The sequence below is a fragment of the Artemia sp. Qi Xiang Cuo genome, chromosome 20, assembly GCF_049724085.1.
Source record: "Artemia sp. Qi Xiang Cuo chromosome 20, ASM4972408v1, whole genome shotgun sequence".
Taxonomy (NCBI): Eukaryota; Metazoa; Arthropoda; class Branchiopoda; order Anostraca; family Artemiidae; genus Artemia; species Artemia sp. Qi Xiang Cuo.
Window position 1 is genome coordinate 34,131,105 of NC_142813.1, and position 25,313 is coordinate 34,156,417.

Consider the following 25,313-nt stretch of genomic DNA (forward strand, 5'->3'; position numbering starts at 1 on the left):
TGGTTGTGGTTTAGCTTTGTCATAGTTACATTTTCTCTATTTTTCAAATTTAATTTCGAATTTACGTTGTTGAAATGCAAGAGTTGGAATATTTTAGTAGTTTTTGGTTGTGGTTTACCTTATCACCGTTACACTTTATTGGTTTTTCAAAATTCATCTGAATTTCATTCATGGAAATGTAAGAGTTGGAATATTTCAGTATTGTTTGGCTGTGGTTTACCTTATCACAGTTTCATTGTCTTTATTTCTCAAAGTTCGTTTTGAATTTCTTTCATTGAAATGCAAGAGTTGTAACATTTCAAGAGTGTTTGGTTGTTTTTTAACGTTTCAAAGTTAAAGTTGATATATTCTCAAAAGTTAATTTTGTATTTCTTTAGTTGAAATGAAAGAGTTGGAATATTTCAGTAGTGTTTGGTCGTGGTTTAAATTGTCACAGTTACATTTTCATAATTTTTAAAAGTTTATTTTTAATTTCTTTCGTTGAAATGCAAGAGTTGGAATATTTCAGTAGAGTTTGGTTGTGGTTTACCTTTGTCATGGTTACATTTTCTAAATTTTTCAAAGTTCATTTTGAATTTCTTTTGTTGAAATGCAAGAGTTGGAATATTTTAGTAGTGTTTGCTTGTTGTTTACCTTGTCACAGTTACATTTTCTTTGTTTTTCAAAGTTCATCTGAATTTAATTCCTTGAAATGTAAGAGTTGGAATATTTCAGTAGTGTTTGGCTGTGGTTTACCTTATCACAGTTACATTTTATTGATTTCTCAAAGTTTATTTTGAATTTCTTTAATTGAAATGCAAGAGTTGGAATATTTCATTAGTGTTTGGTTGTGGTTTAACTTGTCCAAGTTACATTTTCTTGATTTTTCAAAGTTCATTTTGAATTTCTTTCGTTGAAATGCAAGAGTTTGAATATTTCAATAGTGTGTTGTTGTGTTTTAAAGTGTCACTGTTACATTTTATTAATTTATCAAAGATCATTTTGAAATTATTTCGTTGAAATGCAAGAGTTGGAATAATTCAGTAGTGTTTGGTTGTGGTTTACCTGGTCACAGTTACATTTTCTTGATTTTTCAAAGATCATTTTGAATTTCTTTCGTTGAAATGAAAGAGTTGGAATATTTCAGTAGTGTTTAGTTGTGGTTTACCTTGTCACAGTTACATTTTCTTGATTTTTAAAAGTTCATTTTGAATTTATTTCGTTGAAATGCAAGAGTTGGAATATTTCAGTAGTTTTTGGTTGTGGTTTACCTTGTCTGAGTTACATTTTCCTGATTTTTCTAAGTTCATTTTGAATTTCTTTTGTTGAAATCCAAGAGTTGGAATATTTTAGTAGTGTTTGTTTGTGGTTTACCTAGTCACAGTTACATTTTCTTGTTTTTTCAATGTTCATTTGAATTTATATAGTTGATATGCTATTGTTGGAATTTTTCAGGAGGGTTTGGTTGTGGTTTACCTTGTCACAGTTACATTTTATTGATTTTTCAAAGTTCATTTTGAATTTCTTTAGTTGAAATACAAGAGTTGGAATATTTCAGTAGTGTTTGGTTGTGGTTTACCTTGTCACAGTTACATTTTCTTGATTTTTCAAAGTTCATTTTGATTTTCATTTATTGAAATGCAAGAGTTTGAATATTTAACTAGTGTTTGGTAGTGGTTTGCCTTGTCACAGTTACATTTTCTTGATTTTTCAAAGTTTATCTTGAATTTTTTCGTTGAAATGCAAGAGATGGAATATTTCAGTAGTGTTTGGTTGTGGTTTACCTTGTCAGAGTTACATTTTCTTGATTTTCCAAAGTTCATTTTGAATTTATTTCGTTGAAATGCAAGAGTTGGAATATTTCAGTAGTGTTTGGTTGTGGTTTACCCTGTCAAAGTTACATTTTCTTGATTTTTCAAAGTTCATTTGAATTTCTTTCATTGAAATGTAAGAGTTGGAATATTTCAGTAGTGTTTGGTTGTGGTTTACCTAGTCACAGTTACATTTTCTTGATTTTTGAAAGTTCATTTTTATTTAATTATATTAAATTCTATATTTTTAATATTTAATTTTTGTTTGGTTGGGGTTTAAATAGTAACAGTTAAATTTTATTTTTTTTTAAAAGTTCATTTTGAATTTCTTTCGTTGAAATGCAAGAGTTGGAATATTTTACTAGTGCATGGTAGTGTTTGACATTGTCAAAGTTACATTTTCCTAATTTTTCTAATTTAATTTTGAATGTCCGTCCATGAAATGCAAAAGTTGGAACATTTCACTAGTGTTTGGCAGTGGTTTAAAAAGACATACTTAAATTTTATATAATTTTAATTTTTACATTGGAATTTCTTTAGCTGACGGTCTCTATTTGTACTATGACTGTTGTTCGTGGCTGCTGTGTACATATTAAGTGTTACATTTTCTTGATTTTTCAAAGTTCATTTTGAATTTCCTTCGTTGAAATGCAAGAGTTGGAATATTTCATTTGGTTGTGGTTTACCATGTCACAGTTACATTTTCCTGATTTTTCAAAGTTCATTTTGAATTTCTTTCGTTGAAATGCAAGAGATGGAATATTTCAGTAGTTTTTGGTTGTGGTTTACCTTGTCACAGTTACATTTTCCTGATTTTTCAAAGTTCATTTTGAACTTCTTTCGTTGAAATGCAAGAGTTGGAATATTTCAGTAGAGTTTGGTTGTGGTTTACCTTTGTCATGGTTACATTTTCTAAATTTTTCAAAGTTCATTTTGAATTTCTTTTGTTGAAATTCAAGAGTTGGAATATTTCAGTAGTGTTTGCTTGTGGTTTACCTTGTCACAGTTACATTTTCTTGATTTTTCAAAGTTCATCTGAATTTCTTTCCTTGAAATGTAAGAGTTGGAATATTTAAGTAGTGTTTGGCTGTGGTTTACCTTATCACAGTTACATTTTCTTTATTTCTCAAAGTTTGTTTTGAATTTCTTTCATTGAAATGCAAGAGTTGGAATATTTCAATAGTGTTTGGTTGTGGTTTACCTTGTCAAAGTTACATTTTCTTGATTTTTCAAAGTTCATTTTGAATTTCTTTCATTGAAATGCAAGAGTTGGAATATTTCAGTAGTGTTTGGTTGTGGTTTACCTTGTCACAGTTACATTTTCTTAATTTTTCAAAGTTCATTTTGAATTTCTTTCGTTGAAATGCAAGAGTTGGAATATTTCAGAAGTGTTTGGTTGTGGTTTACCTTGTCACACTTGCATTTTCATGATTTTTCAAAGATCATTTTGAATTTCTTTCGTTGAAATGCAAGAGTTGGAATATTTCAGTAGTGTTTGGTTGTGGTTTACCTTGTCACAGTTACATTTTGTTGATTTTTCAAAGTTCATTTTGAATTTCTTTCGTTGAAATGCAAGAGTTGGAATATTTCAGTAGTGTTTCGTTATGGTTTACCTTGTCACAGTTACATTTTCTTGATTTTTCAAAGTTCATTTTGAATTTCTTTTGTTGAAATCCAAGAGTTGGAATATTTCAGTAGTGTTTGGCTGTGGTTTACCTAGTCACATTTACATTTTCTTGATTTTTCAAAGTTCATTTGAATTTCTTTCGTTGATATGTAAGAGTTGGAATATTTCAGTAGTGTTTGGTTGTGGTTTACCTTGTCACACTTACATTTTCTTGATTTTTCAAAGTTCATTTGAATTTCTTTCGTTGAAATGCAAGAGTTGGAATATTTTAGTAGTGTTTGGTTGTGGTTTACCTTGTCACAGTTACATTTTCTTAATTTTTCAAAGTTCATTTTGAATTTCCTTTGTTGAAATGCAAGAGTTGGAATATTTCACTAGTGTTTGGTAGTGATTTGCCTTGTCACAGTTACATTTTCCTGATTTTTCAAAGTTCATTTTGAATTTTTTCGTTTAAATGCAAGAGTTGGAATATTTCAGTAGTGTTTGGTTGTGGTTTACCTTGTCAGAGTTACATTTTATTGATTTTTAAAAGTTCATTTTGAATTTCTTTCGTTGAAATGCAAGAGTTGGATTATTTCAGTAGTGTTTGGTTGTGCTTCACCCTGTCACATTTACATTTTCTTGATTTTTCAAAGTTCAGTTTGAATTTCTTTCATTGAAATGTAAGAGTTGGAATATTTCAGTAGTGTTTGGTTGTGGTTTACCTAGTCACAGTTATATTTTCTTGATTTTTGAAAGTTCATTTGAATTTCTTTCGTTGAAATGCAAGAGTTGGAATATTTCAGTAGTGTTTGGTTGTGGTTTACCTTGTCACACTTACATTTTCTTGATTTTTCAAAGTTCATTTTGAATTTCTTTCGTTGAAATGCAAGAGTTGGAATATTTTAGTAGTGTTTGGTTGTGGTTTACCTTGTCACAGTTACATTTTCTTAATTTTTCAAAGTTAATTTTGAATTTCCTTCGTTGAAATGCAAGAGTTGGAATATTCCACTAGTGTTTGGTAGTGGTTTAACTTGTCACAGTTACATTTTCTTGATTTTTCAAAGTTCATTTTGAATTTCTTTCGTTGAAATGCAAGAGTTGGAATATTTCAGTAGTGTTTGGTTGTGGTTTACCTTGTCAGAGTTACATTTTCTTGATTTTTCAAAGTTCATTTTGAATTTCCTTCGTTGAAATGAAAGAGTTGGAATATTTCATTTGGTTGTGGTTTACCTTGTCACAGTTACATTTTCCTGATTTTTCAAAGTTCATTTTGAATTTCTTTCGTTGAAATGCAAGAGTTGGAATATTTCAGTAGTGTTTGGTTGTGGTTTACCTTGTCACAGTTACATTTTCCTGATTTTTCAAAGTTCATTTGATTTTCTTTCATTGAAATGCAAGAGTTGGAATATTTTAGTAGTGTTTGGTTGTGGTTTACCTTGTCACACTTACATTCTCATGATTTTTCAAAGTTCATTTTGAATTTCTTTCATTGAAATGCAAGAGTTGGAATATTTCGGTTGTGTTTCGTTGTGGTTTACCTTGTCACAGTTACATTTTCTTAATTTTTCAAAGTTCATTTTGAATTTCTTTCGTTGAAATGCAAGAGTTGGAATATTTCAGTAGTGTTTGGTTATGGTTTACCTTGTCACAGCTACATTTCCTGATTTTTCAAAGTTCATTTTGAATTTTTTTTAGTTGAAATACAAGAGTTTGAATATTTCACTAGTGTTTCGTTGTGGTTTACCTTGTCACAGTTACATTTTCATAATTTTTCAAAGTTCATTTTGAATTTTTTTCATTGAAATGTAAGAGTTGGAATATTTCAGTAGTGTTTGGTTGTGGTTTACCTAGTCACAGTTACATTTTCTTGATTTTTCAAAGTTCATTTGAATTTCTTTCGTTGAAATGCAAGAGTTGGAATATTTTAGTAGTGTTTGGTTGTCCGGCGACGCACCTAGCTAGGTATATTAGTAATTATAATGACATCATATCTGAATAGAAACGACGCACTTTTTCTTACATATCGTAAGCCTCATACTGCTGCGTCCAAGTCATCTATTTCTAGATGGATAAAAGAAGTTTTATCTCTTGCAGGTATAGATATCAGTGTTTATGGTGCTCATAGCACACGGTCTGCCTCAACGTCCCAACTTAAAGCAAGAGGAATTGATGTAGATCAAATCATAAAATATGTAGGCTGGACAAATGCCAAAACGTTTGCAAGGTATTATAATAAACCAATTGAAAGGGGTCAGCAGTTATCTGTCTTTTGACTCTATTCACTGTAATTTGTTACATTTGAAATATCTTCCTATAAATGAATTTTTGTACAACAGCCTCTTTTAATGAATAGGGCTATTATTCATCATTAGTGTTGGTATAGCTCATGCTGAACTTCAAAATCTCAGTTGAACTCGAAGGCGGAGCTAAGGCGCTCCTTTTGGAGCAGAATTGATAAATTAAACAATAACTTACTAAGTTTGAAGTTTGATTGTAATTCTACTCCAAACAAGGAGCGCCAGCGTAGGTGAGAGTTCAACTGCCCTCCCAATTTCCCTTCCCGTTGAACTCTCAGCATTTCATCATGAGCTTAACCACTGCATATTATAATGACTTTAAAATACTGGTGTTGCTTCGGTCAATCGAGGTGATTGCACGCGTCTATCTCAGTTGAACTCTCAGCTACGCTGGCGCTCCTTCTTTGGAGTAGAATTACAATCAAACTTCAAACTTGGTAAGTTTTTGTTTAATTTATCAAATAATCTATATTACCCAGACCTATTTTGAATCACCTAAAATCATACGACTAAACTTTAACTGTTGCATTTTTTAAGTGTTGTAACCCAAAAGAAATTGATAGAATCAGAAAAACCATGCATGGTTTTTCTTACAGGAATAGAAATAGACTGAGAGACAACCCGAGCTCTGTAAGGTTTGGGATAGGTTTAATCTCTCTTGGGAAAAACATTTTCCATGGGAGGGTTTTATATTGCTTACACCTGGCCAAGAGTCTTTATTCAAATAGGTCTTGAATAGATCCAGCCAAGATGATTTTTTACCATCATGTAGTTACGCCTTCTGTTTCTTTACAAATTATAATCGAAAATAGAAGCAATTTCTATAATAAGATTTTCTCCAGGGCATCCACTCGGTAGTCTTGACCAACTTGTAACGCCGACTTGATCTTTTTGGTCACGTCTAGTTTTAGAGATGCTGTGGCAGCTACACTTTTGGCCCCATAAAACAGTTTTTGGGTATCTCAAGGGTTGTAACTTTGTCCACTCAGAAAACCTTGAATAGTTTTCTGGCCTATATATTCTGCAGTTTTGCAAAATACTAGAAACCATTGCTTCATCGGTGACTTCAGGTGTCATTATGATTGTCAAGGCGTCTTCACAATATCTGACTGGATTTAAATTGTCATCAACGAAAGTCACAGTCTTCTAAACTGGGAGAATCACTTTTTCCGCCCTAGCCGGTTCATTATCAGAATCACTAATTCCTTCAATTCCAGCCAACTGGCATAGTATTCTTGAAATTTCATACAAAATCGTAATGTAGTTGCCCACTTTGAAACGGCTAGAGAGTTTAACTGAACACCTCTATTACCACTTTTTGCTTAGCTTCCAGGCTTAGGCTTATTTTACGGGCAAGATCAGGTGCCACAAGGTTTATTGAACTTTTCTTGCGCTTGACGCTGAAAAAGGCAAACATTGATTTTGCACGTACTTCTTCTCCAACAACTTGCTTTTCCGTCATATATATAATAACCAGCACACTTATAATGGGCAGAATATATCATTTAGTGGGCCATTAGACTTACCAAGTTTTGATGCTCTTGTCAGAAGTGCCATTTAGAATTTTTGTGAAAATTTGGATTCCGTGTCTTCCTATTTCACCTACCCGTATTCTATGCAATGTTATAATCCCTAGAAATTGGGGCGGGATAGGAATAGTAGCTTAAAAAATATCTTCCCGTGGTGTACTTTAGGATCTGATTCATTCCTGAAAGTTTTATTTAGTCTACCTAACTTTGCTACTTTCCAAAATAGTAACAAGAAAAACTATCATCTGGAACTATAACCAATGTTGGTACTATGAAATGAAATGAAACTAAAAAATCGAGGTGAGGAATAAAATAAAAACAAGACTGATAGAAAACGTTCTGTACTTGATAGATTTTACTTTCACTGAGTAATGAGATAGATAAAAAGTTATTATGCCATTTGGTTCAGAATTCAATGCTCTATCCAAAAATAACAATTATTTCTATTTCAAAATTTTTCGACGAATAAGAATAGTTCTTTTTCTTGTTCTGCTAAAAATCATAACCTTTTCAGTTAAAAATATTCAGCCCATTTCTTTTTCTCCTTCTATACCCAATGTACTAAAATATTACAGTCTACTAAAATTTATATGTCCTGTAGTAGCTTTTTGGATTCCGTTGACTTGAGTCTGGATATACCTTACGCATATTTTAAATTCAACAATGGTTGAGTGGATGAGGTCAGCTAGGCTTTTAACTGGTGGTTACTTAATTTGGTGCTAATACTTTCTTCTTCTTGAAAGTACGTGCCTTACAACAGGTAGCACTGTGAATCTGAGACAAGTGCAAATGAAACTCGCAAGATAACACTTTAATCTTTCAGGTCATTTTTTTAGGGGCAAGCACCCCTCGGAGAAGTCTGTTACCAGGTATAACCGTAATCAGAGGGTTTGATATGATTAGAAAATGCTTTCAGACCCTTTGAAACAGATGCGTCAAAACGATCTAAAAATAAGTGAATTTTGTCCACTGGCACCTGGACTATTTTTTTTTATTACCATAGAGAGCAGTTACTGACTCAGGTATCTTAGTAAATATCGTGATATCATTTGTTCTTCTATGTACATGTTAATATTTGGAATTAAAATTTTATTGCCCCAAACTTCCATAGTACTAGTTAATAGGATGTAACACCACACAGAATAAACAACATAAACGACAAAAAACAAAGGTCTGACGACACAATCAAACAATTTCTATCAGTTTAGATGATGTCGCATGCACCGTTATATCTTTATTTTCGTCTTATATATCTTTTTTGTGTCTTAAAGTTTGTGCTAGTTAATTCCTAAAAAATCAACAGGACTTCCAAGACACTCGGTTCCCCCTATTAATCTCTTAGAATAACAAAATAATTGCATTGAAAGTAATACGGGTGTAAGGGTTTAAACAACATTAATTGAAACGTAATACTTCCAAGCAAAGCCGCATCTTAGGGGGGGGGGGTAGGGGGTTTAAACTCCCCCTCAAAAACAGTGTTTGTCCGACTCGTAAAAATGTAAATAAAAGCGAATATAATCAATTTTTTTGTGCGTTTGATGCAGACAGCTAATGTCCCTAAATGTCCTCTTTCAGAACATTACGGGAATATATTTACCTTATCTGGATTTCCAATCTTTCTTGAGAACTAGGAAATAAAATTCTAGTCTACTGAATGTTTTACTCTTGAATAATAAAGAAAAGGAGTTGTCACACTCCTTCCTCTTTGAAATATCCGACCAAATAACCCTGAAAGAAAAGAGAGACACTGTAAATTTGCGCTTTGCCAAATCTTCCATCAACTAATATCTTTACCAAGTTTTTCCACCAAAATACTGGACATACATGTTCTTTTTCTACCCCCTTTCCTCTCAAATATCTGCGTTTATGAGCAGATTAGCAAACGAAATAAGAAGGTGATAGTAAACTTGTTGATATAATTCCACCCATAGTGTTCACTTTTTTTATGGGGCTAAATCTGCACTGTGTACCAAATTTCTTAATTTTTTTTCGGAAACACACATCAATTTCCACCGCCAACATTGTTCATTAATTTCTTTCGGGTGAAAGTACTAAAGAAATACCAAAAAGCAGAAAGAAACAAGAAACCTTTCTTAATAACTTCCCTTTCTTAATAAGTAAACAAAATTGAGACAAGAATATCTTTTCGCCAAGCTAGCAAAATTATTCATATTCATATCAATGTTCACACATCCATTACTCATATATAGAAACCGAAAACGATCTCCCTCTGAAAAAAACACTTTCAGGAATGACGAAACGTGTCTTTTATGAAAAAAGGCACTTAAAATAGGACTATGTTCACTTTAAAACTTAAACCTTAACCTAGGAAAAAGTTTCATGAGTAGACTTTAAATGCAAAGTTAAACAAAGATATTTATTGTGGTTGATTCAGTTTTAGTTTTCAATTGGTTTTAATTGGACACTTGTACGCAGCTTTAGCATTGGATTTCAAAGCCCCTTCCATTAAGCCGAATTTCTACTTTTTCTTTACTTTCTCCTGTATTTTAGACGCAGTGCTATTGGTTTCGCTGATTTTTTCGAATTTGCATCACATCTCTCGAATAGGAACACCCATTCAGACAAATTCACATTTGCATATAAGGTTGTGATCTTCCATAGGCTGATAAGCTGTTTTGAGTGTAGTATCTCGGAAGCTAAGTCTTTTGATCTTATGACGTTATCCTTATTATTCTCAGAAAACGTAAATAAAACGCAAAACTCTACACGCTGCAGGTTTTTTACGGGTTCTTTACGATAAAAAACGCTAAAAACTGTTGTACTGAGTACGGACAAAATGTCTTTAATAAATCCATTATATTAGGTTATATACTAGATATCTTTTGTCTATAGTACTAACTGTTCTCAAGAAAAAAACGGTGAAAGTTTTGGCAAAAAAGTGTACTATCCCTCTAGACAGAACTTTTTCCATGTAACTGATCAATTGTATTTTTTTTCGCAGCAAGTTTAAATTACTTAAAATGCTTAAATGTTTTGACACTTGTAAAGAATGAGTAATTCTACAAACTCTTCATGGCAAGATAATTTTTCAATAACAGAGGAAGATTTAAAGAAGCCTGGATTTATTTTGCACCTTGGGTCTTTGCTTTTAGCTGTGATCTGGCTTTTATTTTTAGTGTTCTACAGTTCTAGAGTTTATGGCCATTTGCTTACAAAAATACTCAATAAGTTCATACTTTCTTCAGGATACATAAGCTTAGGTAAGTTTTTACTGAGTGAAGTAATGGTCAGTATTTAAAAAATGCTGTGGAAAAATTCTATTTAAGAGGATTTTGGATAGCCTATCTTGGAAAGTAGTTCTGGAAGTCATCCAAAGCCTAACCAATGTCCAGAGAAGATATTTTGGTAAAATTCTACTTTTGCTATTTTTGGCTATCTTAGAAAGGAATTTGGTTAGGAAAATTAAATGGTCAATATATAGGCTATCAAATCATGTTATTGAGTTTCAAATAAAGTCAATACACCATTCGATGCCTTTTTTATGCTGATTACGGATATAATAAGCATTGCGATCGGAAATAAATTTCAGCCCCCCACCTATATAGGCTATACCTAACCTAACCCTGAATTGACATATAAAGGGGGGGGGGCTGAAATTCATTTCCAATAGAAATGCTTATTATATTCGTAATCAGCATAAAAAAAGGCATTGAATGGTATATTCACTTTAGTCTTAACTCAATAATATGATTTGGTATATATTGACCAATTAAACTTTCAGGGATGGGTCTACATGCTAAAGTATGTCCTGTGGAGGTATTTTGAAGTACCTACCTCCACTCCTTCTCTTTCTAGGGGGTCCTGAAAAGGGGGACCTATTGAAATTTTGACAAAATAATATTTTACCTTAATTTTCAGTTATCAGTTTCTTTTTCTCTGGTTTTAGTTCTTGAATACAATTCCTGTTACTTGAGGAGAATTTTAAGCCATATGAATGTTTATTTTTTCACAATTTAGGAAATGTGTTTGCACTTCTTTGACACCTCATAAATTGGGACTGAGGAAAGTTTTAAAGCAGGAAACAGTTGGGCTTTTCTTCATTTAAGCAGAAAACTTATTCTGCATGGTTTCACTTTTATAACACAAACATTTTTAAAGGTCGTCAAAGGTCAGGGCCCTCAAGAGGGGGAAGGAGTGGAGGTAGGTACTTCAAAATAACCTTCCTGGGACACACTTTAGCCTGTACCCCCATCCCTGAAAGTTTCATTTTCCTAACCTAACCCCTTCCCATGATAGCCAGAAGTAGCTAAAGTAGAATTTTACCAATTATTCAAAGCAAATATCTCTTTTCATGCTCCTTCTAAAGAATACTGATTGTCAATGACATTTAACCTTCTCTATGTTATAAAAATGAAACCTTACAGAATAGATCTTCTATTCAAATGAGGCACAATAAAAATGTTTTAAGCCTCATACCTTTGCTGACTTCCAATTTATAAGGTTTTAGATATGTAATTCTGCTTGCCAAATTTAGAAAGGAAACTCTTGATATGGCTTAAAATTATACTGAAGTAACTGAGTTATATATCTAAACATTAAAGCCAATGCATAAGAGATTGAAAGCTTAGAATGAAGATAAAACACTTTCAAAGATCTAAAATTGGGGCCATTAAGAAGGAATCACAATAAGAAAACAATTCTTGCTGCATAATATAAAGAATAGGCTAATTGTAGCTAAAACACTTTGAGGTAAATTTCTAGGTGGCACTATAATTTAGCTAGGATGAAAGTGAAAACATTATTTGATGCCTTGTTTATGCTCTTTCATAATTCAATAATCACTTCTATTGCAAATTGTATCGTGAGCTCTTAAAGGGGCCCCAAAGGTATTTCATTTTTGTAACCACACGAAGAAGTTATCAAAACTAGTTAAGTTATTAAAAAGTGGTTAAAAATGTATCACTAGTTTATAAATAAGTTGTTCAAGAGTAATGTATTCCAAAAATACTTATTTATAACAATTCAAATCTCATTTATTAGGCAACCCATTTTCCTACTATTTTAATTTTTTCAAATGCCATCAACAAAAATAATGCTGATTTTTTCAATTTGAAACTTTGCCATTAACAATTCAGGTTTATATTCCAATTTAGGGTATATATTTCCACATTAGTGGGGTGGAGGGGGGGGGGTAGAGTTCATGGTAAATTTTGCAGTGGACCATATAATTTAACTAGGATGAAAGTGAAACCCCTTTGGAGCCCCTTTAAGGGCTCAAGATGCCATTTGCAATAGAAGCAATTATTGAACTATAAAAGAACATAAAAAAAGACATCAAATGATGTTTTCACTTTCGTCCTAGCTAAATTTTAGTGCCACCTAGAAATTTGCCCACTTTGACTATAGCTCCACTATACCTTACCCCCCCCCCCCTCCTCCCCCCCTATGTGAAAATATATAGCCTAAGTCATATGTTTTAAATGCATTTCACCATATGCCTCTCTTGTTTCTACCTGTGTAGCTCTAAATTAGATCAACTATGATAAAAAGAGTGACATATGGCAGAATGCATGGAAAATATACAATTCAGGCTCTATCCTGTACTTGTACATTAGGAGGGAAAGTAAAATATTATAGAAATGCTATTTTAAATGCATTCCACCATATGCTTCTCTTGTTTCTTGGGAAAGTAAAATATTATAGAACTGCTGTCAAAATGTGTTAGCTATAATTATTCTTCATATTATAAAATAAGAATTGTTTCCTTAACGTGTTTCTTTCTCAATAATTCCAATTCTAGACCTTAACCTAAACATATATATGCCAGAATTCACATTGGTGCAGATCTGTCTTATTATGCAATCTTCTAAGCCCTAGTTTTAACATAAGGGTGGTTTTTGTAACTTGATGATATCTTCCCAAGGTGTATTTTCAGCCCTGCAATCATTCCTCAAAATTTCATCTACCTAACTCAACTACTTTTCAAGATAGCAAGAAGCCCCTAAACTAGAATTTTACTGTTTTTTCATGTTTTTCAAGAATTTCAACTTCAGGTTTCAGATGACTGATTCCCCAAACATCACATTCATGACAACTTTGGAAGGTTGCAGCCAGGCATACCTAAAATTAAAAGGAAGCATAAGCCTAAACAACAAAATTCTCACTTAATAATATGCAGGATCTTTTTTATTAATAGCCTAAAGTCATCATGTTTTCTTCCATTATGATATACTTTTCAATCTTATCATGTAATATTTTGATGAATTATGCTCTCAATCACAGATGGAGATAAATTGCAGACTGAGAAGATAACTTGTTTAATTTAGGAGCTATAAGTTAATATATGACCATATTTATCTAATGGAGAACTTCCTATTAGGATTTATACATGGGACTATCAAGATGGGGTGTATTTGGGAGTGAATTGAATAGTATCTTTAGAATGAGCATAAAAAAGTAAGCAAGTAGTATGTTCACCTTTTTTCTGTGTCAGTTTGGCATCAGTAAAATTTTAGTTAAGGGGCTTCTTTTTATATTCTAAAGTAGTTGATTTTGGCAAATGGAAATTTTAGGAATGAATTTAGGACCAAAATTATTTTCTAGGATGGTATTGCCAAGTTACCATGTCTGTTTTCTTATCTCTAGGGCATAGAGGGTTATATACATCAAAGGGTGTGCTATGCCTATCTGAATTCTGGCAATAAACATTATACCATAGTTTTTAGTTCTAAATCTCTTTTTCATTGGCTTTAGTTTTTCAAAGTGCAATATCTATGTCTTCAATAGCATTTTAAGCAATATCAAGGCCTTTTCCCCTAAATTTATGAAATAGATTTTCAGATCTTTAATCCTTAAAAAATAGGATCTAGCTAAGGTATGAGGCTTATAACACTTTTCTTGTACCTTGTCTGAGCAGAAGATCTGTTTTACAAGGCTTCACATTTATAACACAAAGATTGTTAAACATCATCAAAGTTTAGTTCTCTCTGGAGGGAGAAGGAGTAAAATTATGTGCTTCAAAATAACTTCCCTGAATATTATTAAAGCTCTTAATACATTTCTTAGATTTTTTTCCACGTGAATAAATTACTTTCCAAAATAGCAAGAAGCTTCTAAACTAGGATTTTTGGTAAATTTCTAGTGGGCCATATAATTTAGCTGAGATTAAGGTGAAAACATCATTTGATGCCCTTTTTTATGCTCTTTCATAATTCAGTAATCACTTCTGGGGCTAGTTGCATCTTGAGCCCTTAAAGGAGCCCCAAAGTATTTCATTTTTGTAACCACACAAAGAAGTTATCAACACTAGTTAAGTTATTGAAAAGTGGTTAAAAACATATCACTAGCTAATAAATAAGATGTTAAAGAGTAATATACTCCAAAAATACTTGTTTATAACAATTGAAACCTCATTTGTTAGGCAACTCAAATATAAACTGTTTTCCTACTGTTTCAAGTTTTTCCAATGCTGTCAACAAAAATAGTGATGAATTTTGCAATTTGAAACTTTGCTGTTGACAATTCAAGGTATATTCCAGTTCAGGGTATATATTTGCACATTAGGGTGGTAGGGGTAAGGTTTATGGTAATTTACAGTGGGCCATATAATTTAGCTAGGATGAAAGTGAAAACATCATTAGGTGCTTTTTTATGCTCTTTCATAATTCACATAAAATACCTTTGGGGCCCCTTTAAGGGATCAAGATACAATTAGCCCCAGAAGCAATTATTGAATTATGAAAGAGCATAAAAGAAGGCATCAAATGACGTTTTCACTTTCATCTTAGCTAAATTATATGGCCATCTAGAAATTTACAGGATTTTATCATAATAATTTTGGCAAAATTCAAATATATTTTGTGAAATATCAACTTCATGCGTTCTTATATACAAAAATATAGTTCTGTCTTAATGATTTAGTATTGTTAGATTTAATCATTTAACCCTATTCCCTGAATTATCTTGAATAATCATGGATTGAAGTACATATAATGTATGTAAATCTATGAAGTTTTTTTTTTGGGGGGGGGGGTATGAAGTTTTTTTTTTTTTATCTTATCTTACCTGCACTTGTTTTGCCTGAGATGGATGATCAAAAAGAATAATCTTCAGAAACATGTCATCCTTCATCCATGGAATTTGTCTTAAGCATCTTAACCTTTCAATACATCCTCTTACCATCTTAAAACCACACTCTTCTTCTCTTACCTTAAATTGCAGCTTGGAGCAATCTAGGGATTTTTCCTTGTGAAGCTCCAGAGATGATGTTACAAGTTGTTTTCAGTGTTGTTTAGCTGTGGTAGCTTCCCAGTCGAGTTTGCACTCCCTTGAGGATTACTTAGCCTTTGTTTGAAAATATCAACAGATTGAGCAGTAGCTGTGTCTTTGTAGAGTTTATTCCAACCATTGACAATTCTAAAGGAAAAGAATTGAGTGCCAACTCCGGATATGGCTGACTGCCTAACAAGTTTCAGCTGATGACCTCTGGTTCTTGAATCAGGACAAGAATAGGACACAATGCTGGAAGAGTGTTATCCTTCATTAACCTATAGGTTAGTATGGCATCACTTGTATTTTTCATGTATACAAGTGTTTGGAGTTTCAGCTTAGCTAGTCTTGCAGAGTAGGAAAGCTCCTGCATGATAGATATCACTTGGGTTGCATGTCTCTGCACATCTTCCAAAACTTTCATGTCTTTTATAAAATACAGGGAGGCTATAGACATTCCAACTTCAAGCCAGGGACACACCCCTTATACAAAGTCCCTTATACAGAAGACTAATGACTTTGGGGGAACAAGTGGAAAAGGAACACTTGATCAACCCCAGGGTTGAACAAGAACCAGCAGCAGACTTCTTAGCATGTGTACTGAATTTTAGTTTGTTGTCAATAGTGACTCCAAGATTTTTGAATTATTACAGATGAGATTGGTTACAGACGTTATTTACATGTTGTTATTTACAGATGAGATTGGTTGGCCTGAGATAAAAGAAAAGAAACAGGGATTTATTTTTCCAGAGTGAATGACGTGGCATTTGGAAACAATGAATTCAAGAAGTCAAGCCTCAGCCCATTGACCAAGCAGTCCAAGATTATTTTGTAGAAGGGCATGATCTTTGCATGACAAGGCTGGTCTGAAAAGCTTCGAGTCATCAGCACAGAGTGTTATTTTAGTGTTAATAGCAGAAGGAGCATGATTGATAAAGATATTAAATAGCCTAGTGTAGGATTTAAAACGCTCCCCTTAGGAACCCATCAAAATTCGCTTAGAAGAAGAAAGAATATAGTTACCAGAGCCATCAAATAACTGAACACATTGATATCATAGGTGAAGAAAATCCAGGGCAGGGATTTCTCTTCAAGCTTGACTGCACTTAGCTTGATTGCAAGTTGATTTTGACAAACCTTGGCAAAAACATTAGAAAGGTGAAGCAGAATCATATCAGCAGGCACCCCAGTATCAACTAACTTAGTGATGTGGTTTTATGATTCAAGGAGATTGGTATCAACAGATATTCCCAAATAAAAGCCATGCTGTGAGCTGTGCAAGAGATTATTTGCTTCAAGATGTCTAAAAAACTGCAGAACTTATTGTTCTTTCCAGAACATTAACAACTGCTGCTGCTAATAGTTCAATAATTTTCAGCAAGGTCCTTTGCACTTTCCTTAAATTTTGGAATGATATGGGGTGTTTTCCAATCCAGAGGTAGTCTGGAAAGATTCAATAATAAGTTGAATAGCAAGGAAAGTGGTTGACACAAGACTGTTCAGCATTCATGAAGGATACAAGGATGAATGCTGTCTGGACCAGCAGATTTACTCATTTTAAGAAACATAAGTTCATTTAGAACTATTGTATCATTAATCAAAATTGGTTCCATCTTAACTGATATATCATATATAGGAGGCACGGAAAAATAGTACTGGAATTGGAGAGAAAAAATAGATGAGAATTGTTGGTTGAAAATTTCAACTTTTAGCTCAGGATCAGCAACAGGTTGAGTATTTTGCAAGATATCAGGAACTGTATGTCTGTTGTGACACATTTAAGAGGCTTAACACCAGAAAGATTTAGGTTTATTGCTAACATCTTAAGCCAATTTCTCCTCAAATTTTCTCTTTGACTCCTTTTCTCTTCGTTCAAATTTTCTCTTCGTTCTTTTTTCTGTACCAATTCCAGCTGAAAGTTTTCTATTAATTAGCCTATTTATTTCAGTAGTTAAAAAAGGTATATTTTTGGCCTGTTTAGCACAAAAAATTCTGGTGCAAGACTTTTCAGCATGCAAAATTTCAGCTGTCATGTTAGACCAATTCACATCAATACTATCAGTAATAAGCTGTTTCCAACTGACATTGGCAACTCTTTTGGAAATTAGTTCGTAATTGATGTGTTTTCGTTGTTTAGAAGAAGGTTGCTTAATAGGCAAAATAACTTCAAAATAATTACTATGTGACCACTGTTACAGGTGTTAATATACATTCTTAATGAGAAGGTCTGGATTTCTGAGAAAAACCAGATCAAGAGTGTTAGAAGCTTAACCATTTCTGAAACAAGTTGGTTGAGATATTGTCTTACAACTTTATTTACAGAATCTGTTAGTCTAAACAAGGATCATTGTGCTAAATGATTTGTTTCCTGTAGAAATCAAGCCAACGCCTCTATTATTAGGACTCTTTCATTACTTCTTTTAATAAAAAAATTTAATCAAAGTTTTCCTAAGATCATGAGGGACTTTACTTTTTTTCAAAAATCATATCACTGATCTTCAGTAATTTATCTCTAGCTGCACTAAACCACTATATTTCAAAAAAGCTTTTACCACGCCATCAACACTTTAGTCCTTTGTATATTCTAGTTCTTTTAGTACTTTCCCCAACTTCCCTTCACAAAGTAAATATTCCTTCACTTCCAAAAAATTCTTGTTCTTTTCTATATTATTTCTTCCCACTCACTTAGTGAGGGCTCTACTGCTTTCTTACAACTTTATCATGGTTCAGCACATTTTCAAATTTTTTTGTGTATCTCTCTTAACACTTTAGCTAGGACAAGTCAAGATTGACTACATCCTTTCAATATCTTAACATGTCAATATAATATTTTACTATTATGCTGCCTGGCTTCATCTTCCAGATCCTCAGCAATTTTATCCATGGCCTACATTTTACACCTTCCTTGTTAATACTGTAGCGCCTTCTCTACTTCTCTTAAGCTGCATCTTTGTTATGGCTTTTTCAGGCAATATCTGGTCAGGGAAAACACCTTTTGTTCTCTGTATTTTACTTTCCGTGGAGAAAAAGAACCAACAGAGATGGTAGCCTCCACAAAATGTCAAAAAGCATGGGTGAATGCTCAAAAAGCCATAATGAAAACGCAATTTTACTTTCCTCTTATTATCATATGATATAGCCTATTGCTCATAAAGTTATTTTACAAGCCCTTTCTCTTTTCTACCAAGCTTAAAGCGTTTTTGCTAAAATTCCTAGCTGCATTTTGAACTTTCCTCTCTAAGACACCTTCTGCTTCTTCACACTGTTTTTCTAAAATTATTCTATCAATCCTTTGCATTGTCAAGTTACAAACTAAGTTTACAATTTGACTGTGCCTGGAAAGCGCCTCTCAAATTCTCACCATAGTGTCTAACCTTCCCTTGGCTTGAACACAAGGGAAATATACTGGCTTAATAAATCAAGAAAAATGGCTGCAACCACAATATTCTGCATGTGCGGCATCTTTTTTCCCTTCTTCAGATAGCTTGGCACTGGAACATTGTAGAGAGTTGAATAATGGCTCATTTTAAAGGAAATTGATGTGGTTAAAAACCCTTGGTAATTAAAAAAAGAAATTGTAAAATAATTTTTTTTTACAAAAAACTGTGTTTTTCTATAACACTTATGTTGGTACATCAGGAATTTGTCACATCTACGTGCTTTTGTATTTAACGAAAAAGTCAAGGAGGCACACTTGTGCCTCTATAAAGAGGCGACCCACCAAAATGTTAAGCCATTTCAGGTCCTAGAGGTCGCAGAGAGACGGCGGTAATCGCATTTTGTAGCCCAAGCTCAAACTAAGAAACTTGCAAAATTTCATCCTCCTCCGACTTTATCTTCATGGGGTAAACTGGGCCGGAAGTTTGGACCCTCCCACCACAGCCCCCTTTAAGGTTGTCCGATTGGGCTGAAATTTAGAGGTTAAGTTTTCCTAGGGCCCGGGAGCTTATCCTCGAAATTTCAGCTCAATCCGATCACTCCTTCCCTGTTTTCAAAAAACCAAATATAGCCACTTAAAATTCATCATCATTTCTTTTTTTTTTTCTTAGCCACGCCTACATGCAACAGTTGGCATCGGATCCGGTTGAATGAGGACTCATTCGAAGCAGAATTCGACCTGTTAGGGCCTTTTGATATTTTCAGACCGAAAAAATTATCCCCCGAATTTACATTTACGAAAAACCTTAGTTTTTTTCAAATAATACACATAAACAGGTTAGACATGCTTTGTTATGAAAATATCTGCGCGTCAATTTTCATAACAAAGCATGTCTAACCTGTTTATGTGTATTATTTGAAAAACACTACGTTTTCTAAAGAGTTAAAGAGGCTGAGTTACAAGGTCAACCCTTAAAACGTACAGGGATAACATGTCAGTGTGGACAGAGTTCTGACTGCAAATCCTGAAGACAAAGCTCCTAGAGAGAACACTTTGAGAAGACAATAGTCTTGAAGCTAAGTTTAGGCTAGACTAACACAAGAACTTTTCTTTAGTTGAGATCAAGGAGGCACACTTGTGCCACTATAAAGAGGCGACCCACCACAAAGTTATGCGATTTCAGGTCCTAGAGGTTGCAGAGAGACGGCGGTAATCGCATTTTGTAGCCCATGCTCAAACTAAGAAACTTGCAAAATTTCATCCTCCTCCAATTTTATCTTCATGGGGTAAACTGGGCCGGAAGTTTGGACCCTCTCACCACAGCCCCCCTTTAACGTTGTCCGATTGGGCTGAAATTTAGAGGTTAAGCTTTCCTAGGGCCCGGGAGCTTATCCTAGAAATTTCAGCTCAATCTGATCACTCCTTCCCTGTTTTCAAAAAACCAAATATAGCCACTTAAAATTCATCATCATTTCTTTTTTTTTCTTAGCCACGCCTACAGGCCACAGTTGGCAACGAATCCGGTTGAATGAGGACTCATTCGAAGCAGAATTCGGCCTGTTAGGGCCTTTTGATATTTTCAGACCGAAAAAATTATCCCCCAAACTTAAATTTACGAAAAACCTCGTTTTCCTATATTAGCCCATGTTAATTTTTCCCACCGCAATCCCCCTTTAACGTTGTTTGATCGGGCTGAAATTTAGAGGATAAGCTTTCCTGGGGCCTGGAAGCTTATCCTCGAAATTTCAACTCAATCTGATCACTCCTTCCCTGTTTTCCAAAAACCAAATATCAAGTTTTTTGGGAATTTGCTTGCGTCGAAAATAGCTTTAATTTACTAAAAAACAACTACTATTGTGTCTGTATAGTCCAGCGGTTGATACTCCAGACTGTCAGGCGGAAAACTCGGGTTTGATTCACCATCAGAGCAAATTTTTTATATACTGAATTTTAACTTTAAAAGAAATTCAGTTTCTTTTTTAAATTATTTGAAAAAAATTACGTTTTCTAAAGAGTTAAAGAGGCTGAGTTACAAGGTTGACCCTTAAAACGTACAGGGATTAGGAGGCACAGTTGGGGGGCTGTTAAAGAGGCACAAGTTCGAACCTTAAAACGTACAGGGATTAGGAGGCACCCTGTACGACGTGATTTGAGTATTCAGGAATTAAAAGCCTTAACACAAGAATATTCAATAGCGGGGGGTTTGGGGGGCGGCAGCCCCCAACTTTAACTCCTGACACGATCAGCTAACAGTTAGTCAAGCAATAATAAGTAATAAACTGTACAAAAACGTGCAGAAATTATTTGAAAAAAACTACGTTTTCTAAAGAGTTAAAGAGGCTGAGTTAAAAGGTCGAACCTTAAAACGTACAGGGATTAGGAGGCATAGTTGGGGGGCTACCGCCCCCAAACCCCCACTTTCGCAGCCTTTAAATATAAAAAAATTTCTTTAAACTGAAAGTAAGGAGCGACATTAAAACTTAAAACGAACAGAAATTATTCCGTATATGAAAGAGGCTGTGCCCTCCTCAACGCCTCGCTCTTTAGGCTAAAGTTTTTATTGTTTAAAAAAAGAGTTGTGAGAAAGTCAAACTTTAGCGTAAAGAGCGAGGCGTTGAGGAGGGCACAGCCTCTTTCATATACGGAATAATTTCTGTTCGTTTTAAGTTTTAATGTCGCTCCTTACTTTCAGTTTAAAGAAATTTTTTTATATTTAAAGGCTGCGAAAGTGGGGGTTTGGGGGCGGTAGCCCCCCAACTATGCCTCCTAATCCCTGTACGTTTTAAGGTTCGACCTTTTAACTCAGCCTCTTTAACTCTTTAGAAAACGTAGTTTTTTTCAAATAATATTTAAAAAGAAAGAACTTCATTTTCATATACTAGATAATAGATGTCGTCATAGTTTTATTAGAACCATAAATGGTTCTATTTACAAAAAACTGCATTTTTCTGTAACTCTGTAGTAGCAAATGTTATTAACATCTCCCTGCATACGAAAATCAGAATAGGATTTTTACCTTTATAAAAAGCATGTAGACATAGTTATGTAAAATGCAGTAATTTTAGGGTTTTAACAAAAAGTCTGATTTTTCAACTGAAACTAGAATTATTCCTGAAAATTTTAAATAAAATCTTTTTTTTAGCTGTAAACTGCAAAAATGTTTATGGTGTCTAAGCAATAATCATAGGCAGCGCAATAGTGCTGCCTAAGTAAAGAACGATGTTGGCACAATGTATTATTTATTTATTTTTTTTTCTCCATACCTTGGCACTTTGTATCAAAGGAGTTGTCGTAGAAACTTCGAAAAGGGCACATTAGATTGGAAATTGGAGTGGATAGTGCCCTTTTTAATAGTCGAAAGTGATTGGAGGGCAACTAGCATCCAATAAAAATTTTGAGGTAGCCATTTTGTTCAGTGTAGTTGATTTCAAGATAGAAAATATGTTTTTGAGGAGGAAATTCCCCTACAACCTCCGGGGCAAGGTTTTTAAGTTATGCCCTGAGGGCATATAAGAACGATGTTGGCACAATGTATTATTTATTATTTTTTTCCTTTAGAGCAGGGCACTTCGTATCGAAAAAGTTGTCGTAGAAACTTTTAAAAGGGCTCATTCAATTGGGAATTGGAGTGGCTTGTGCCCTTTTTAATAGTCGAAAGTGATTGGAAGGTAATTAAAACCCCGTCCACACCCCCCGTTTCCCGAAACACACCCACTCAAAATTTTGAGGTAGTCATTTTGTTAAGCGTAGTTGATGTCCAGATAAAAAAGATGTTTTTGAAAAGGACACTCCCTCACAGCCCTCAGGGCGAGGGTTGTAAGTTATGCCCCGGGGGCATATAAGGATCTTGTTGATCGCGTAGTCGTAGAAACTTTAAAAAGTGCTCATACTATTGGAAATTGAAAGGTCTAATTTTCTTTTTAATAGTAGAAAGTGATTCGAAGGCAACTAACATCCCTTCCATCCCTACCAGTTCCCCAAACACATGCAATAAAAATTTTGAGATAGCCAATTTGTCCCACTACGTACAAAGTTCAGGAAATTATACCTCTGAGCAGGACACCCCCCCACAGTCTTCAGGGCAGGGGTTATAAGCTATGCCCTGAGGGCACATAAGGTTTTAATGGAAATATTTGTCATAAAAACATGAAAAAGGGCTCATTCGATTGGAAATTCAAAGGGCTGGTACCCTTTTTAATAGTCAAAAGTTATTTGAGGGCAACTACCCCCCTGTCATGCCCACTTTTTCCCAAAACCAATCCAATCAAAATTTTTAGATAGCCATTTTATTCAACGTAGTTGAAAGCTTTGGAAATTAGGTCTTTAAGGATGACAACCCCTCCCCCCACAGCCCTCAGTGCAAGGGTTGTAAGTTATGTCCTGGTGATATATAAATTTTTTATTGAAAGGGTTGTAGTAGAAACTTCAAAAGGGCTCATTCAATTAGAAATTTAAAGGGCTAGTGCCTTTTTTAGTAGTTGAAATTGATTGGATAGTGACTAACGCCCCTCTCACGCCCACTTTTTTCCCAAACACATCCAATCAAAATTTTGAGATATCCATTTTGTTCAACGTAGTTGAAAGTTGTGGCAACTAGGTATTTTAGGATGATAACCCCCTCAAAGCCCTCAGAGCAAGGGTTGTAGGTTATTCCATGGGGGCATATAAGGTTTTTATAGAAAGCGTTGTTTCAAAAACTTCAAAACAAAAGCTCATTAGATTGGAAATTGAAAAGGCTAGTATCCTTTTTAATAGTCGAAAGTGATTGGAGAGCAACTAATCCCCCTCTCACCCCTACCATTTCCCCAAACACATCCAATTAAAAGTTTGAGATAGGTATTTGAGAAACTTCAAAAGGGCTCATTCAATTGGAAATTGAAAGGGCTAGTGCCTTTTTTAATAGTTGAAAGTTATTGGATAGCGACTAACGCTCCTCTCACGCCCACCATTTCCCCAAACACATCCAATCAAAATTTTGAGATATCCATTTTGTTCAACGTAGTTGAAAGTTCTGGAAATTAGGTCTTTTAGGATGATAACCCCCTCAGAGCCCTCAGTGCAAGGGTTGTAAGTTATGCCCTGGGGTCATACAAGGTTAATATATAAAGTTGTTGTATAAATCATAGGCAGCGCGATCGCGCTGCCTAAGTAAAGAACGATGTTGGCACAATGTATTATTTTTTATTTTTTTCCCATACCCGGGCACTTCGTATCGAAGAAGTTGTTGTAGAAACTTCGAAAAGGGCTCATTCGATTGGAAATTGGAGTGGCTAGTGCCCTATATAATAGTCGAAAGTGATGGGAGGCCAAATAGAACCCCCCCCCCCTCCCCTACGCCCATCATTCCCCCAAACACATCCAATCAAAATTTTGAGATAGACATTTTGTTCAGAGCAGTTGGTTTCCATAAAGAAAATATGTATTTAAGGAGGACACTCCCCAACAGCCCCCGGGACAAGTGGTTTAAGTTATGCCCTGGGGGCATATAAGAACGATGTTGGCACAATGTATTATTTATTAATTTTTTCTTTTAGAACAGGGCACTTCGTATCAAAGAATTTGTCGTAGAAACTTCGAAAGGGCTCATTCAATTGGAAATTGGAGTGGATTGTGCCCTTTTTAATAGTCGAAAGTGATTGGAAGGTGACTAACACCCCTTCTTCGCCCACTATTTCCTGAAACACATCCAATCAAAATTTTGAGATATGCATTTTGTTCAGCGTTGTTGATTTCCAGATAGAAATTATGTTTTGAGGAGGACAGTCTCCCACAGCCCTTAGGGCAAGGGTTGTAAGTTATGCCCTGGGGGCATATAAGGTTTTTATAGAAGGCGTTGTCGTAGAAACTTAAAAAAAAGCTCATTCGATTGCAAATTCAAAGGGCTAGTGTCCTTTTTAATAGTCGAAAGTGATTAGAGGGCAACTAACCCGCCTCTCACGCCCACCTTTTCACCAAACACATTTAATCAAAACTTTGAGATAGCCATTTTACTCAACGTAGTTTTAAGTTACGGATATTAAGTCTTTGAGGATAACAATCCCCTAGAGCCCTCAGGGCACGGGTTGTAAATTATGCCCTGGGGGCATATAAGGTTTTCATAGAAAGCGTTGTCGTAGAAACTTTGAAAAAGGCTCATTCGATTGGAAATTGAAATGGCTAGTGCCCTTTTTAATAGTCTACAGTGATTGGAAAGCAACTAACACCCCTTCCACGCCCAACATTTCCGCAAACACATCCAATCAAAATTTTGAGATAGCCATTTTTTTCCACGCAGTTTAAAGTTCAGGAAATTATACCTTTGAGCAGAACACTCCCCACACAGTCTTCAGGGCTAGGGTTATAAGTTATGCCATTGGGGCATATAAGGTTTTTATTGAAATCTTTATCGTAGAAACTTCAAAAAGGGCTCATTCGATTGGAAATTCAAAGGGCTAGTGCCCTTTTTAATAGTCGAAAGTGATTTGAGGGCAACTAACCCCG

At 34.4% G+C, this 25,313-nt stretch overlaps 1 protein-coding gene across 1 annotated transcript in view; it reads left to right on the plus strand.

Moving 5' to 3' along the window:
* Window positions 1–10,224: 10,224 nt before the first annotated feature.
* Window positions 10,225–25,313, plus strand: part of tweek (transmembrane protein KIAA1109 homolog tweek) — a 371,152-nt gene continuing 356,063 nt past the window's right edge. Inside the window, exon 1 of the mRNA XM_089106227.1 lies at window positions 10,225–10,446. Coding sequence (XP_088962353.1) covers window positions 10,236–10,446 — 211 coding nt within the window. The 5' untranslated portion in view covers window positions 10,225–10,235. The remainder of the gene's footprint in view (window positions 10,447–25,313) is intronic.